Source organism: Pelophylax lessonae, assembly GCF_965119305.1.
Source record: "Pelophylax lessonae genome assembly, chromosome: 5".
NCBI classification, from domain to species: domain Eukaryota; kingdom Metazoa; phylum Chordata; class Amphibia; order Anura; family Ranidae; genus Pelophylax; species Pelophylax lessonae.
Window position 1 is genome coordinate 478958609 of NC_138772.1, and position 16482 is coordinate 478975090.

General features: G+C 42.3%; 1 protein-coding gene across 1 annotated transcript; it reads right to left on the reverse strand.

The window, feature by feature from the left end:
• Positions 1–3624: 3624 nt before the first annotated feature.
• On the reverse strand, positions 3625–13811 carry UQCRB (ubiquinol-cytochrome c reductase binding protein). The gene is made up of 4 exons (XM_082259887.1): positions 13735–13811; positions 11313–11384; positions 5150–5316; positions 3625–3841 (listed from the first exon to the last, which is right to left on the reverse strand). Exons 1-4 carry the CDS (start codon positions 13784–13786, stop codon positions 3764–3766), a joined length of 369 nt encoding a protein of 122 aa, XP_082116013.1. The 5' UTR covers positions 13787–13811; the 3' UTR covers positions 3625–3763.
• Between the last annotated feature and the right edge of the window lie 2671 nt (positions 13812–16482).

The window sequence follows — 16482 nt, forward strand, 5'->3', positions numbered from 1 at the left end:
AAGCGGCTGCTCTGTGCGTTACCTGCCACAGGTAAGAACAATATGTTTATTTAAAAAAAGCGAACTTACAACCATTTTAAAGCAGAATTGCAGTGGTTCAAAGTTTAGGCAGCTCCTTCCATAATGTATAAATATGCACTGCGCATGAGTACTTGCATTGTAACAAAACAGGAAAGGTTCCCCCTGGGGGTGGGACTTTAAAGGCAATCACACTTCCTAGGAAGTGTGATTGCCGTTAAAGTCCCACCCCCAGGGGGAACCTTTCCTGTTTTGTTACAGTACTTCTGGGATGTTGACAACCCACTTCCAGAGGTTCCTATAACTGGGGACACACTATTGTGAGTACTTGCATTGAGGAGTGTTGTGGCACGTTGCGTTGGGCAGCCCATTCAAGGTGACTGGACTGCAATGCACAAGCAATAGGTGCGCTATGCATTTTATTGTAAAACTTAATCATTTGCAATTCTGTATATAAAAATAAATACTCGCGCTATGGTAAAAAATGAAGTGGAAAAAAAGAAAGAAAATAATTAGCAGCAGGTGTGCACCAATCGTGAATCAGTTGTAAACATGAAAGAAATAAAACTGCACTAGCATCATATAAACATATATATAACAGTCCAAATAAAGTGATATAATCAATATAAAGTGCCCTTGTGCTCCACTCTTCTTAAAAGTGCTGAAGTTCTCCACAAATTCATTCTGTGATGTGACACACACCCCCTTTTATGTTCCTTCTTACCAGAAGCAATGGACTCCCAGATTTTCAGTCTGGGAGTCAAACAGGCTTGATTTAAATAGGTCACAAGGAATGGATCAAGAACTCCCTAGTAGCCTCCAAGATGTTCCAGTAATCCTCAAATGTGGAACAAAGAGAAGGAGCCAATAGTGAAGTACCGTAGTACTGCAGTTTATTGGCGCAATAAAAACATACTTACAAAATGTTAGCAGTAAAACCACACGTGAACAGCAATAAGATTCCACTCAGGCTGTAACCACTATGCGTTCCACGGGAACCAGAAGTGATGTCGTTGCAACTCAATACCGGAAATGACATTAACGCATTTCGCTCTCCCACAAGGCGTCATCAAAGACCTTATTGCTGTTTAGAAGCGATTTTACTGCTACCATTTTGTAAGTATGTTTTTATTGCGCCAATAAATTGCAAACCTACAGTACTTCACTATTGGCTCCTTCTCTTTGTTCCACATTTGAGGATTACTGGAACATCTTAGAGGCTACTGTGGGGTTCTTAATCCATTCCCTGTGACTCATCAGTCCGATTTAAATCAAACCCATTTGACTCCCAGACTGAAAAATCTGGGCGTCCGTCCATTGTGTCTGATAAGGAGGAAAATAAAAAGGGGGTGTGTGTCACATCACGGAATTAATTTATGTGGAGCACTTCAGCACTTTTAAGAAGAGTGGAGCAAAAGAGCACTTGTATATGTAAACCATTTATGGAGTAGGAATTATGGACTGAGAACTAGACAGCTTATGATAGTAGGCTAAAGGGAACCAAAAAAAGTATATTATAGATATATTACACACACACACAATCTCACAAAACTGAGTACACCCCATTTTTGTAAATATTTTATTATATATTTTCATGTGACAACACTGAAGAAATGACACTTTGCTACAATGTAAAGTAGTGAGTGTACAGCTTGTATAACAGTGAAAATTTGTTGTCCCCTCAAAATAACTCAATGCACAGCCATTAATGTCTAAACTGCTGACAACAAAAGTGAGTACACCCCTAAGTCAAAATGTCCAAATTGGGCCCAATTAGCCATTTTCCCTCCCCGGTGTCATGTGACTTGTTAGCGTTACAAGGTCTCAAGTGTAAATGGGAAGCAGGTGTGTTAAATTTGGTGTTATCGCTCTCATTCTCTCATACTGGTCACTGGAAGTTCAACACGGCACCTCATGGCAAAGAACTCTGAGGATCTGAAAAAAAGAACTGTTGCTCTACATGAAGATGGCAGAGGCTATAAGAAGATTTCCAATACCCTGAAACTTAGCTGCAGCACGGTGGCCAAGACCATACAGCGGTTTAACAGGACAGGTTCCACTCTGAACAGGCCTCGCCATGGTTGACCAAAGAAGTTGAGTGCACATGCTCAGCATCATATCCAGAGGTTGTCTTTGGGAAATAGAGGTTGAAGGGGCGGGGCGGGAGACAGCCTGTCAGTGTTAAGACCATACGCCGCACACTGCATTAAATTGGTCTGCATGGCTGTCATCCCAGAAGGAAGCCTCTTTTAAATATGAAGCACAAGAAAGCCCACACAGTTTGCTGAAGACAAGCAGACTAAGGACATGGATTACTGGAACCATTTCCTGTTGTCTGATGAGACCAAGATAAACTTTTTTGGTTCAGATGGTGTCAAGCGTGTGTGACGGCAACCAGGTGAGGAGTACAAAGACAAGTGTGTCTTGTCTACAGTCAAGCATGGTGGTGGGAGTGTCATGGTCTGGGGCTGCATGAGTGCTGCCATCACTGGTGAGCTACAGTTCATTTAGGGAACCATGAATGCCAACATGTACTGTGACATACTGAAGTAGAGCATGATCCTCTCCCTTCGGAGACTTGGCCGCAGGGCAGTATTCCAACATGTTACGACCCCAAACACACCTCCAAGACGACCGCTGCCTTGCTAAAGAAGCTGATGGTAAAGATGGACTGGCCATGTATGTCTCCAGACCTAAAACCTAATCGCCATCTGTGGGGCATCCTCAAACGGAAGGTGGAGGAGCGCAAGGTCTCTATCAACCAGCTCCGTGATGTTGTCATAGAGGAGTGGAAGAAGACTCCAGTGGCAATCTGTGACGCTCTGGTGAACTCCCATGCCCAAGAGGGTTAAGGCAGTGCTGGAAAATAATGGTGGCCAGACAAAATATTGACACTTTGGGCCCAATTTGGACATTTTCACTTAGGGGTGTACTCACTTTTGTTGCCGAATTATACATTAATGGCTTTGTTATTTTGAGGGGACAGCAAATTTACACTGTTATACAAGCTGTACATGCACTACTTTACATTGTAGCAAAGTGTCATTTCTTCAGTGTTGTCACATGAAAAGATATAATAAAATATTTACAAAAATGGGGGAGAGGTGTACTCCCTTTTGTCAGATACTGTGTATAATTATATATATATATATATATATATATATTACATATATACGTGTTATGACCACCCACCTAATATTGAGTAGGTCTTCCTTTTGCAGCCAAAACAGCTCTTACCCCTCGAGGTATGGACTCCACTACACCACTGAAGGTATACTGTGCAAGTAAAAATTTAGCACTAGGCTGTCAGTATATGTGCACCAAGGTCTCATAGACTTGATTTGGTTACCCATACTGCAGGAGCGATGTTCCATTCAATCCTATAGAATGGTTTGGGATGGCAGCCCAGCACTATTTATTTATTTTTTTTCCTGACAGCACAGGTCCGGACCTATGCTGTGTGTGTTGAAGGGGTGACAGGGGAAAATGTACTTGTGGATGCATGGGTACAAAGGATATTTGTTCACCAGCTCCACTCCACAAAGCCTTTCCATTTATCAACAGGGAAAAAAAAAAAAAAAAAATGACAAACCAAAAATCAAATAATAATTTGAAATATTTATTGTTGGTCGGCTCTAGAAATAGAGATCAGTAAGGGAGATCAATTTTTGATCTGGAAGATAGGTGAAAGCCACAAATTTTTACATAAATACAATAAAACGTCTGAAAAAGAATGGTTGTCGCCTCATTTCTTGTTCCATTCTTCCTTCTCTTTCCTTTCTTGGATCACTTCCTTCAGGTATGGCTCCAGGTAGCGGACATCCTGATAAAACAAATGTATACAAGTCACGCAAGGCTTTTATTAGCTGGCAAAACTGGAGATTAGGTTAAATCCTCCATACTAAGCAAGCTTGTTTTAGACATCAGGTTTATGGTGCATGCCTATGCCACCTTAGAAATCAATCAGGCTAAAAAAAAAGAAAAAAAAAAAAGAAATGAACATCTGTTGCAATTGAGCCTTAATTATTAGAAGTGAAGCAAAAGAGGAGTTGTTGCAAACTGCAACCAGCAAGGTTTTCAAATGCGATCAAGAAAGGGGCTGCTGGGAGAAAAAGCTGACCTGAAGGTCCATTCAGATTGGTGCACTATAGTAACAAGCAATAAAATACATGGTTTTCTACACAGTACTGCAAAACATGGCCTACGTGTAGAGGCATTCAATGTTAAAGACTGCACTTTACAGTGGTAGCAAGTTCATAAGCAACACAACATACAGGTGTTGCATTAAAAAAAAAAAAAAGCGCAGGTTTGATTTTTCTTATATCAAGATGTGCTTCCAAGCACAGCCAAAAATAAGGAGCTGCATTAAAGCAGTGCACCTTAATGTGCAGTAATGTGAAGGGGTGCTCACTGTGCTTTTCATAAATATATGTCTCTAATCCTATGTATAAATGTATAGTCAGCTTGAGGTTCCTTCCAAAGGCCCCCACACAAGAAGCTCTCACTATAGTGCCTCCCACATCTTCCCCAAAGCTTCTTCTGTGTCCAACGGCTCTTCACTTCAGCCAGTGGCAGCCACTGAATATGTAACTTCTATACAGGTGCATAAGAGTTGCATGTCTCTGGCACTTTGCTCTACCCTCTTGCACTATGCTCTACCCTCTTGCACGCAGAGAATTCTTCTGGGATTTACATAAAAAAAAAAAAGAATTGCGAGCAAGTTTGTGCACAGATTCAGTACTGTATTATTTAATTGGAGTATGTTATGAAAGCCAGAATATTCAGTCTACTAAATATGCTAGCCTATAGTATTCTGTCACTGAAAACACTCTGCTTTAATTGAAGATAAGAAGGTACTTCATCCAACATACAAGGAAGAAAGAATCGTCTACCTGTGTTGAAAGAGAAAGTGGATATAGCCAGAAGGGGAAATATTTCTAGAAACACTAATAGGATATTCACAGTTTAGCTGGCCATGGGTCATTATATTAACACAAAAAGGGGGGGGGGGGTGTCAACGAGACCATAGAAGGGGTTTATAAAGTAAACATTTCGAAAGTAACAACAAAAATACACCAAACTTTCCCTTTTATAAAATGTTTATGCCAGAAGAGCAAAGGCAGATTCATACCTCTTCATATTTCGTCCATTGTTCTTTGGGTAAGGTGGCCTTTTTCAAATCAAGATCCAGAGCTCTCTTGATGCGGAACACTCGGTCGTCATATACTTTGGGTGGCAACCGCTTAACAGCCTCCTTCACGTCGTCGTTTTCATACAAAACGTCATCACGCATTAGGCCTATTATAAGAAATAGATACAAACAAACGGATTTCAAAACATAGAAGATGGCAAGGACCCCAACTTAATCTTAAATTTATCATCATAAAGAACAGATCTAGCCATAATGGCTGCATCTGACCTGTGTGACATTAAAGCGTTTGTTACCCCAACACTTTATACCCCTGATATGTGCCTGCTGTACCATGTACTTAAATGAAGTATCCTGTTCTCTTTGTATTGCTTCCTTTATGTTAAATCCCTGGTGTTCCTCCCAGTCCCTTGGCTTTCGTATTAAAAACTGACCACACCAAGCAGGAGAGCACACCGTGGTCAGTTCTCTAGCTATGCTGGGAACTGCGTGTGCTTTCCTCCAATGATCAGACTTCTCCTGACACCCCCCCCCCCCCCTGCACAGACATTCACTGGGAAGCTCAGTGTGCTGCTGCTTCTCCTCCCACCAGCTCTTATGCAACTGTGGGCCAGTTCACACCATAAAAACACAGTGCAGAATTTCCGAATGCTTTTCTGCATACGCTTTGATGTATTAGAGTGCATTTTTGATGTGTTCCAGTGCATTTTTTTCCCCTCTTTTCTTCCCTATTAATAAGGACATGTGTGCTCAAGTACATTTCCATGTATTTTACCATGTTCCAGTACAGTACAGTACTTTTTTCTGGAACTTTAACACACTGGAACTGACTGCATTGGTGTGAACAAAGTCACTGAAAACCATATAACCTATTATCCATGCATTTTTGATTAAGATAAAAAAAAAAAAAAATAAAAAAAACACACTGGACTACATGTGGTGTGAACTAGCCTTGAGAACAGAAGGAATGTGAGCACTTATTAAAAAAAAAAAAAAAAGAAAAAAATGATAATTATGTTTTATATTTCTATACAAAAATGTTTCGCCCTTTCATTTCCATTTTAAAAATTGAATGTGTTTTACAAGATGGTTGTTTCCAATCACTTCCTTTTACTGAGACTTTACCATTGACACATAATTAGCCAGCATTCAGAAATGGTTAAACTCTGCATCGGGATGCTGCAAACTGAGTGATAGGCTGCAGCCAGAAATTCTGGACCTGGATGCAAACTGTGTTGTGTCCAGTGCTGGTCAAAGCCCGACTCAGATGAGCATTCTCATGCAAATATGAGGATACCAGCCAATAACTGGTGTGCCATGGCTGTTTACACAAAGGGAAGGGGGGGGGGGGGGGATTACTAAAACTGGAGCACTCAGAATCTGGTGCAGCTGTACATGGCAGCCAATCAGTTTCTAACTTCAGGCTTGTTCAGGCTTTGACAATAAAACCTGGAAGCTGATTGGTTCCTTTGCAAAGCAGCACCAGATTTTGCACTCTCTAGTTTTAGTAAATCTACCCAAAGCATGCATGGAGGCAATTTTTCTGCTGGCAAGACCAGATTCTCCTTGGAGGCCATCTGTTAAAAAATAAGATAAAAATTGGACTTTTTAGGGTAAATCATACAAATAAGGTAGTTGATAAAAATGGAATTTCATTTCAAACATATCTAAAAAGCCAAATGTACAAACATATGCTATTCCTTAAAAGCCAGTTTCCCCTTTAAAAATCAATCATGTTTTGGCAGGGGGAAAATAAAGTGCATTTATTATTTATTTCTATAGAAGCCACAGAGCATTGTGATGGCAATCAGTGTATTGTGGGTGCAATGTCAGGCTCCTGCAGACACCTCCTCCAGCTTTTGCCTGTACCTCTGTATGGGCTTTCAGTTAGCTTGAGGAAGTACCAACAGACTACAAGGGCACCAATTACTTTACTTGTATTCCAATAAAACTTCCAAGTCCATCTGCCATGGTGATAGACGGAACATGTCATTTATTTACTGATCTCTAAATGAATGATGCAGCTGTAACCCTGCTAAATGTAAAAGCGACAACAGTTGAAGGCCAGAGGAACCCCCGCACAATGTCATGGGACAGGTGGGAGTGTGCTTAGTAACACGTTACACATTGTTTTAAAAAAACAAACAACAGACTCACTAGCCAGATCACCAGATGAAAATAGAAGAAAGCCTTGGGCTACGTTCACATCTAGGCGTTGCTATTTTGCAGGCGTTTTTAGGTTGACAAGAGACCAATGAAGAAAAAAAAAAAAAAAAACGCCTGTAATCTGCCAAAAAAGAAGCTCATGTACTTTTGTGAGTGAAGGGCGTTTTGCTTAAGGCGACAGAACACTCATATGTGAACAGGGGCCATTGAAATGAATAGGATTTATCTTGTGAGGCATTTTTAGAGCAGATAAATGCCCTATAAATGCCTAGGATGTGAACAGTTTGTATGGCTGAATTCGCACCGCAATCGCACTAAAAGACGCACAGGACCCTTTTTTAGGTCCACATCAGAATCGGATCGCATGGTGATTCACACTAGTGAGATCCGATTCTGTGCGAACTTTCAGATCACACTGTGATATGCGATCTCAACTGGGGGCATCGTTAACTTAATAACTTAACTTAATTGACACCCCCAGCATATCTCATATGTCAGTGTGACCTGCCAGGGGTGCGGATGCGATGCGGGAACACGCTGTATATTCGCAGCGTTCCCGCATCGCACAAATGTGAACCGGCACTGAAACTCAATACTCACATGTAATGAGCAATAGAAATCGATCTGTATCCTTTTAAACTTTCAAAAATGTTCCTTTGTACCTTATTTCTTTCATATATTGCTCCCGTCACGTGACACCCCCCCCTCTCTCTAGTTTAGATAAGACTTTCTAAGCTACACAAGCAGCTAGCCAGAAAATGAAGAATATTAAATATAAAGATATTTACCATACTATTAATTGGAAACATTTCGCTTTTGACTGGATTTTCCCTTTAACTATTTTTAATCTTTGTGCTGTTAGCCTTAGTACATAGATATAAAGATATATTATATTTACTTGTTTTAAACCTTTTTATTTTCAATTTTTGTTCAGTTGCTTCCTGGTTTCTGACTTAGGCCAAAATGAGGTCATACATCCCTGGAGTCTTCCTGGACATTTTATTTTTTGTTTTCTTTCATCTGGAGGAGCTTTCTCAGCTAAGAACACCTCCTGCCTGCTTGTTCTAAAATTGGCTATGCACTAGTACAATATTTGTTTGACATTTTTTTGTTGTAAGAACGTTAATTTGTTTTCCTAATCGTTAGTGGGGTCAATCTGTATTCATTTTAGAATGCAGCGATGAGAAAATTCCATCCCTCCTCTATGTTGGAATAGATACGTACCCTAGTCATTTTGCTCTGTTGTTACTCACATGCCTTTGGCAGCTCACTCTGTTCTCCTTAAGTGGAGGTCCACTCAATCTCCTAATCTATCAGAGGTGATTAACATAGTTCAGCAAAATTACATCTATGAGCATTTATTGGCGATTAATTCTTTAAATTGTGTCGCATTCACTCAGGCTTGGAAAATCTGGACAGATAGGTATAAAATAAAAGAGGCCCAATATTATGTATATTATTGAATTCAGCATTTGGTCCCTTGTTATCCTTGATTTTACCCCTAATTTCTTGCATATTCATGTACATTAGATTGTTGAAATGTACTGTTACCCCTAGGCTGTGTGCCTACCCGTTTCTTTAAAAAATTCAATAAAAAATTATTAATAGAAAAAAAAATAAAATTTGAAGGAGCAGGAAGGAAACTCTTGAATGTACACATTTCTAACAGTCTATGTGGTTTTCATTCACTCAAGTCTATTACATTCATTCCAAAAATCAAAGAATGGTAAAGCAAATAATGTTTTTGAATGACATTTGAATGTTCTGAAATGATTCATACAAAATTTTCCATTTAAAATGTTACTTGTGTATATCCCGCTTAAAGACAGATAGATTCCAGGAAGTAAATGCTACATGAATCGTCTGCCCTTACTCAAGATGACCTTGGCTAGAAATGCTAGGGAGGTGTTTAACCAGTTCCAGGCTGCCCGCCGCAGTTTTACTGTGGCAGGCAGCCCCTCCTGCACAAACCAACGTAGCAATACGTCGGTCGCGTGCGTGGTGCTGGGGGGCGAGCTCACGCCGCAGGAGGCGCGCTTCCGCCCCCACTGGGCAGCGGGCATGCCGATGCACGAGGCCGGCGGCCACGATTGCTGCTGAGAGAGAAGGACGAGCAGCTTTTGTAAACACAGCTGACCGTTCTTCTCACTGAAATGATCACAGAGCGCCTGTGATCCTTCTATATAGGATCAGAGGTCTCTATGGTCATTTCAAAAGCCACGCCCCCCACAGTTAGTTAACACTCTCCTAGGCCTACATTTAACCCCTTGATCACCCCTAGGTTAACCCCTTCCCTGCCAGTGTCCTTATTACAGTAACAGTGCATATTTTTAGCACTGATTACTGTAGTAATGTCACTGGTCCCCCCAAAAGTGTCAAAAAGGTCAGTTAGGGGTCTGATCTGTCAGCCGCAAGGTTGCAGTCCAGCAAAAAAAAAAAAAAAAAAAAAACCCAGATCGACGCCATTACTAGTAAAAAAAAAAAAAATAATGACAAATATTTCACCTAGTTTGTAGATACGATAACTTTTACGCAAACCAATCAAAATAGGCTTATTGCAATTTTATTTAATAAAAATATGTAGCGGATTACAAATTGGCCTAAAAGGATGAAAACATCTTATATTTCCTTTTTTTGGGGGAAATGTTATATAGCAGAATGTGAAAAATATTCTTTTTTCCAGAATAGTCACTCTTTTTTTGTTTATAGAGCAAAAAATAGACAGAGGTGATCAAATACCACCAAAGGAAAGCTTTATTTGTGGGAAAAAAAGGACAACAATTTTATTTGGGTACAGCGTTGCACAACCGCGCAATTTTACGTTAAGGTAACGCAGTGCCGAATTGCAAAAAATGGCCTGGTCAATAAAGGGGGAAAATCCTTCCGGTCCAGAACTGTTTAAAAGTGCTTCTCAATAAAATAAAGCCTGGATGAATGGGGGAAGTTTCAATATAATTTTCAGTTTGTGATGCTCAGAAAAAGTTTATTTCCACTTTAAAGATGGCCATAAACTATAAAAGTACTTAAACTGCTTTTCAAAATTGGAAAATGGCTAAAAAAAATGCAGAAAGTTTTCATATAAAGCCCCGTAGACACGCACCGATTATTGGCCGTGAATTTTCAGCCTCCGCCCGATCGGCCGATTATCGGCTTGTTAGTATGATGCTTCCGACAACCGACTGCAACTTTTCGGCCGAACAAAATCTGGTGTGCAGGCTATAAAATTTTTGTTGGCTGTCACCAGAACGGCCGATTGTTCGTCAGTCAGTACAGATTTCGGCCGACAAAAGCCAGATGAGCAAGACTGGGCATGCTCAGAGAAGAAAAAACACACGGAAAGTAAACCAACACATGACATCACTTCTGCAGTTGGTTGTTGTTGGCCGACAAAATTCGTGTGCAGTCTAGAGCACATTTCAACCAACAAAACTGGACAAAAGGACGGCCGATCGGTCGGCCAACCATCAGTGCATGTGTACGGGGCTTGATGCCTCGTACACACATGCAGATCGGCCGTCTTTTGTCCCCGGGCTGTCGTGTCTGTTGAAAAGTGCAAAAGACTGCACACGAATTTTGTCCGCCGACTACAGCCGACTGCAGAAGTTATGTCATGTGATGGTTAACTTTCCTTGTCTTTTTTCTTTTCTGAGCATGCCCAGTCTTGCAAATCTACTGTATGTCGGCCGAATTCTGTACTGACTGGCGAACAATCGGCCGCTCTGGTGTCGGCATACAAAAATTTTAATGCTTGCACGACAGATTCTTTTCGGCCGAAAGTGCGCTGTCGGAAGCATCATACTAACAAGCCTACAATCGGCAGATTGGTCGTCGGCCGAAGCTTTTCGGCCGACAATCTGCACGTGTGTACGGGGCATAAATCTCCATCTAACAGGCTGGTTTACACAGGTGCTTAGACAAACCTGAAAAAGGTACAGAAAAAAGCCTACAACAATAATGACATAAAAACATTTGATATTACCTAGTTTATTAAATCCAGCTAGACCGTAGTACCACTTGTTTATGGTGCTCATCATTCGGCGCGAGACTACAACTGAGGAAAAAGCACAAAACAAATTATTAATATCAGTTGAGGCCGTGTAAACACAGATTACAACAGTGGTCCTGAGCCGCAGTCCTCAATCCATGGGGGGTCTGCAGAATCTACTACAAATATACAAACAATTATGTTGTGCAGGGTTCTTCCTCACTGGATACAAATTGAATGTATACATTGAAAGTGACAGTTCACATTTCTGCTATCAGATCGCATGTAATTCGGAGCGCACTGCTCCTAAATTTCATGCGATCTCTGTGCGGTGCAAATTCAGCCATACAGTTTGTATGGCTGAATTCGCACCGCAATCGCACCCAACACGCACAGGACCCTTTTTTTGGTCCACAGCAGAATCGGATCGCATGGTGGAACACACTAGTGCGATCCGATTCTGTGCGAACTTTCAGATCGCACTGCGATATGCGATCTGATCTGGGGGTGTCGTTAACATTTAATTGACACCCCCAGCGTATCGCATATGGCAGTGTGAACTGCCAGGGGTGCGGATGCGATGCGGGAACACGCTGTATATTCGCAGCATTCCCGCATCGCAGAAATGTGAACAGGGACTTACATTTCCCAAAGAAGGTTCAGCATTCAGAGCCGGTTCACATTTGTGCGGCTGCGGCGTTCGCATGTAATGTCGGAGCGCACTGATCCTTCATTACATGCGATCGGCTGTGCGGTGCGAGTTTAGCCATACACTTTGTATGGCTAAATTCGCACCGCACCCGCAGCAAACACGCACAGGACCTTTTTTGGCAGCCGCATCAGGATCAGATCGCACATCGGTTCACACTTGTGCGATCCGATCCTGTGCGAACTGCACGATCGCACTGCGATATGCAATCTAACTGGGGGTGTCTTTAAGATTACATTGACACCCCCAGCGTATCGCATATGGCAGTGTGAACTGCCGGGGGAGCGTTTGCGATGCGAGAACAGGCTGCGGATTCGCAGCCTTCCCGCATCGCATAAGAGTGAACCGGGGCTCAGAGAGGAGAGTTTATACTTTCCCTTCAAACAGCCCATACCCGCCGCCTGAAGGAGCTCCACTGGCACGTCAAATCACATGCCAAATCGCAGCCTATTGCTGGCAAAGGCACTGTCCCAATTGTGCAACGCTGATTTTGCAGCACCGCATGGATTTCCAGAAGTAGTTTCAGCACTTCTTGGGGGCGATTTCAATAAACATCGGTGCAGGAACCCGCACAGATGTCTTTTAAATCGCCCCTGAACTCGCACAGAAATGCGGGTTTGAAATCATGCGAGATCAGCTGAACTTGCCCGATTCCATTCCCGCATTCAGTCTGAATGTGCCCTTAAAATCTCCCCAATGTACGAGAATGCACTGCCTATTAGTACATAATGGCAGGATTAATGTACAATACAGCTGACTGGCAGGGGGAAGCGTCTATGACAGACAAGACCAGTAGTGTCTCTCTTCTGTCCGACCAGTTAGTGGTTTTCTAAAAATGAGAGTTAAAAGTATAATGCAAGCCAAAACTTTTTTTTTTTTTTTAAGTTTTGGATAAAGTGAAGAGGGATTAGAACCCCTGTCATGTTTTTATTGCTATTTGTGCACCCATTAGGGAGATTTATATTCTATTTATTTCTAAACGGGAAAGTGAAAGAAAATACCAACTTTGGGTTGTCCCCAGAACAGTCATAGAGCCGGAAATCTTCCAATGGAGGACCAGTTCTGGTGATCTGGGGATGTTCCTTTCACTTCCTGTTTGGCTATGGGACAGGAAGTGGAGGGAAATCTCCCCAATGGGACACAGATGGCCAACAAACACCCGACAGGGGTTGTAACCCTCCCTTATCCAAAATGGGAAAATTGCCTACAGTTCTAATATATTTTTTTTGGGGGGGGGGAGGGGGGGGGGAATTTAGGACAGATAGAATTTTTGATGGATATTTTCAGTTAGTTGCAACACTGGGTCAATCACTGTGTCAATCAATGTGTGTCACATTGATTTAGAATTTAACAAATGAAGGACTTGCTTATCATTGCCTGTACAACAATTCATTTTATGAGAGCTGAAATATATATATATTCTATCTCTATATACACACACCTATGGTGCACAGTGTAGGCCATACGCCCTGCAGTGTCTCCAGGCACCCCTCCCCCTCTCCTGTACACATAGTAGAATGCAGCACTCTGGTTGTCCCCGGGTCACCTGGAGGACACAGCTCCCCCCGCCGCTCTATGGAGCTCACAGCCCCCGCACCGTCCTCACCATGGGCCCCCCACTCTGTACTGACTCCCCTCCCCCGCCTGTACCCCACACCGACCACCCTGACACCCCGCAACACCACATGACATATCCTGTGTCCTTACCCGGTGCCATGGCCGCCATCTTTCCAAGTCCTGAGCTACAGCCCGACGTCATCAGCCGCGCCTGGCGCAGGGAAAGAGGGCAGTGTGGGCGGAAGTAAAGCCTCCGCCTAGTCATGTGAGTTTAAAGAGCCCTCACTCGTACACACTATAACAGTTACATTGCTAATAAAGTGGCCGAGGTGTGTTCTGTACAGGAATGGCATCCCTGGCACTGAAGATGATGTATAGTGATATCACAGGCGCATTCTATAGTGTGCATTTATTTCATAACTCCAATAAACATTATTATGAGCTTCCTGGGCAGTGACAGCTCCTCTTATCTCCCCTCCCCAGCCTGGTGCTCCCCCTGTTGCAGTGCTATTATAAATAAGCTCCATGTTCGTTTGCTTTGGCTTAGGTTAAAGCAGAACTTTACCCATAATAACAACCTGATAAAAAAATAATGTTCTTTAGCAAGGAACAATCATTCCACATTAATAATTATGTTACCATAATTAGTGTGTGCTATAAATACTCTCCAGCATTGTTCTTGTTTCTTCTTGCTGGAGGCTGCCATTTTTGCTGAAGCCCAGAGCTCCTGAACAGCAGTAAATCATAAAGCGTAACTAAACCAATCAATTTACAAGTTTCAAAAAACAGTTTGATTTGATTGTGTCCTCAACCAAAGGCTGGTGTCCTATCTGATCACATGTGCAGCACCATGGCAGTTGTAATTCAAAAGAGAAGCAGTTTTCTTGGTTATAAAGGATAAGAGGGTTTAATTCCACTTTAACCGCTTCCTACCCACCCACCCTCCGTCAAATGACAGCAGAATGGTGCATCTATTGTTCTGGGACACTGGCCTCTCTCACGCACGTGCGCAGAGCGGCAATTGTGGCCGCGCCGTGTTGCTAGGACACGGGCGACCCCGATCTTGGTAAAGAGTCAATGACATGACTCTTTACCCATGTGATCGGCTGTGTCTAATCACAGCCGGCCGCATGTAAATGAGGAAGTGCCGTTATTCGGCTCTCCTCCTCACAGGGGAGACAAGGACATGTAATCAGGGCACTGATCATCAGTGCCCTGATTATAGAAAGTTGGAATAGAGTGCCAATCAGTGCCCACCATCAATGCCCACAGTGCCAACCATCAGTGTCCACAATCAGTGGCCATTGTGCTGCCAGTCAGTGCCTGCTCATCTAGGCACTGACTGGCAGCACTATGGGCACTGATTGTGGACACTGATGGTGCTGCCCATCAGCAGTGTTGGGGTAGTTACTCAAAAAATGTAACTAGTTACTAGTTACTTCTGTAAATTGTAAAGAGATTACTTTACTAGTTACTGCATTTGAAAAGTAACTTCACTACTTATTACTTTACTTTCCTCTTTCTTAATTGACCGTGTAGAAGAAGATACATGACACTCTTTCTGCATAGAGTTTATTGTATAAACACAGGCTTTGGGAAACATGAGAACAAAACCTGAAAAAACAGAATAAAACATAAAGTGCAACAAAAAGTCATAAACTTCATCCCTCTCTATTCTTCGAAATAACGATTGTATCGCACGGCTTGGGTAACGCAGGAAAGCGCATTCCTATAGCCTAGTAAAGTAGTGTAGTTACCAATATTAGTATTGTAACTAGTTACATTACTTCGTTACTTAAAAAAGTAATGTAGTTACTGTAATCCGTTACTTTGTAACTCGTTACCCCCAACACTGCCCATCAGTGCCGCCTCTCAGTGCCTCCTATCAGTGCTCATCAGTGCTGCCTATCAGTTCTACCTATCAGTGCGGCATATTAGTACCTCCTCATTAGTTCCACCTCATCAGTGCCCATCAGTGCAGCCTATCAGTGCCCATCCGTCCTGCCTCATCAGCGCACATCAGTGAAGGAGAAAAATTATTTATTTTCAAAATTGACTCACAGAAAATAAGAAAAACTTTTTTTTTCTCCAAAATTTACCGTCTTTTTTTTTTTTGTAAAAAATAAAAAACCCAGCGCTGATTAAATACCACCAAAATGAAGCTCTATTTGTGTGAAAAAAATGACACAAATTTCATATGGGTACAGTGTAGCACGATCGCGCAATTGTCATTCAAAATGTGAGAGCGCTGAAAGCTGAAAATTGGCCTGGGCAGGAAGGGGGTGAAAGTGCCCTGTATTGAAGTGGTTAAAGGTTTCAGTAGATCGGCCTCTACAAATTCAGCAGTGCCTAAAAATGGAGAGCAACTGAGCATGTGCAGAGCAGGGAGACAGTGTATTAGTGGATTTTAAACAGTATAGACACTTATTTTTAATCTTTCACATAGTTATACCTGCAAATAGTGGTCAGCCTGAAGTCATCCAGCAAAACTTAATTTTCTTACTTAAGTTCCACTTTAAAGAAGAACTATAGGCAAACCTTTTTCCTGGTGCCTACATGGCAGCATACATGTGATAGTAGCCCGCCTACTTCCACCCACAGGACCAGTGCATAGCTATAAAGGGTTAACACCCACACAGCCCATTCCCTTTTTTGTCCTCATGGAACTCACAGCCAGTGTAAAGAGCAGAAACCCTTACCTGCCACCTTTGGTGGGTTTCCACACAGGTTAAGCCTCTCCTGTAGCGCAGTCCCTGACCTTGGGACGCTAAATGCTCTGATAAGGCAGGGAACCCCTTCTGTGGATCTTTTGGGGTGAAAAATTGGGTGCTAACTAGCCCCACATACAACAGTGCAGCCAAAGCTATGTTCCGCAGAAGAGCTGTCCATGTCTGGAGC

What these genes read in the sequence shown, in the direction of transcription:
- UQCRB (XM_082259887.1), bottom strand. Translation starts at nt 13,786, where the DNA reads ATGACGTCGGGCTGTAGCTCAGGACTTGGAAAGATGGCGGCCATGGCA. An exon ending in AGCTGGATTTAATAAACTAG is followed by an intron (nt 5,317 to 11,312) that starts GTAATATCAAAT and finishes TTCTTATAATAG; the next exon opens with GCCTAATGCGTGATGACGTT. An exon ending in AATGGACGAAATATGAAGAG is followed by an intron (nt 3,842 to 5,149) that starts GTATGAATCTGC and finishes TTGTTTTATCAG; the next exon opens with GATGTCCGCTACCTGGAGCC.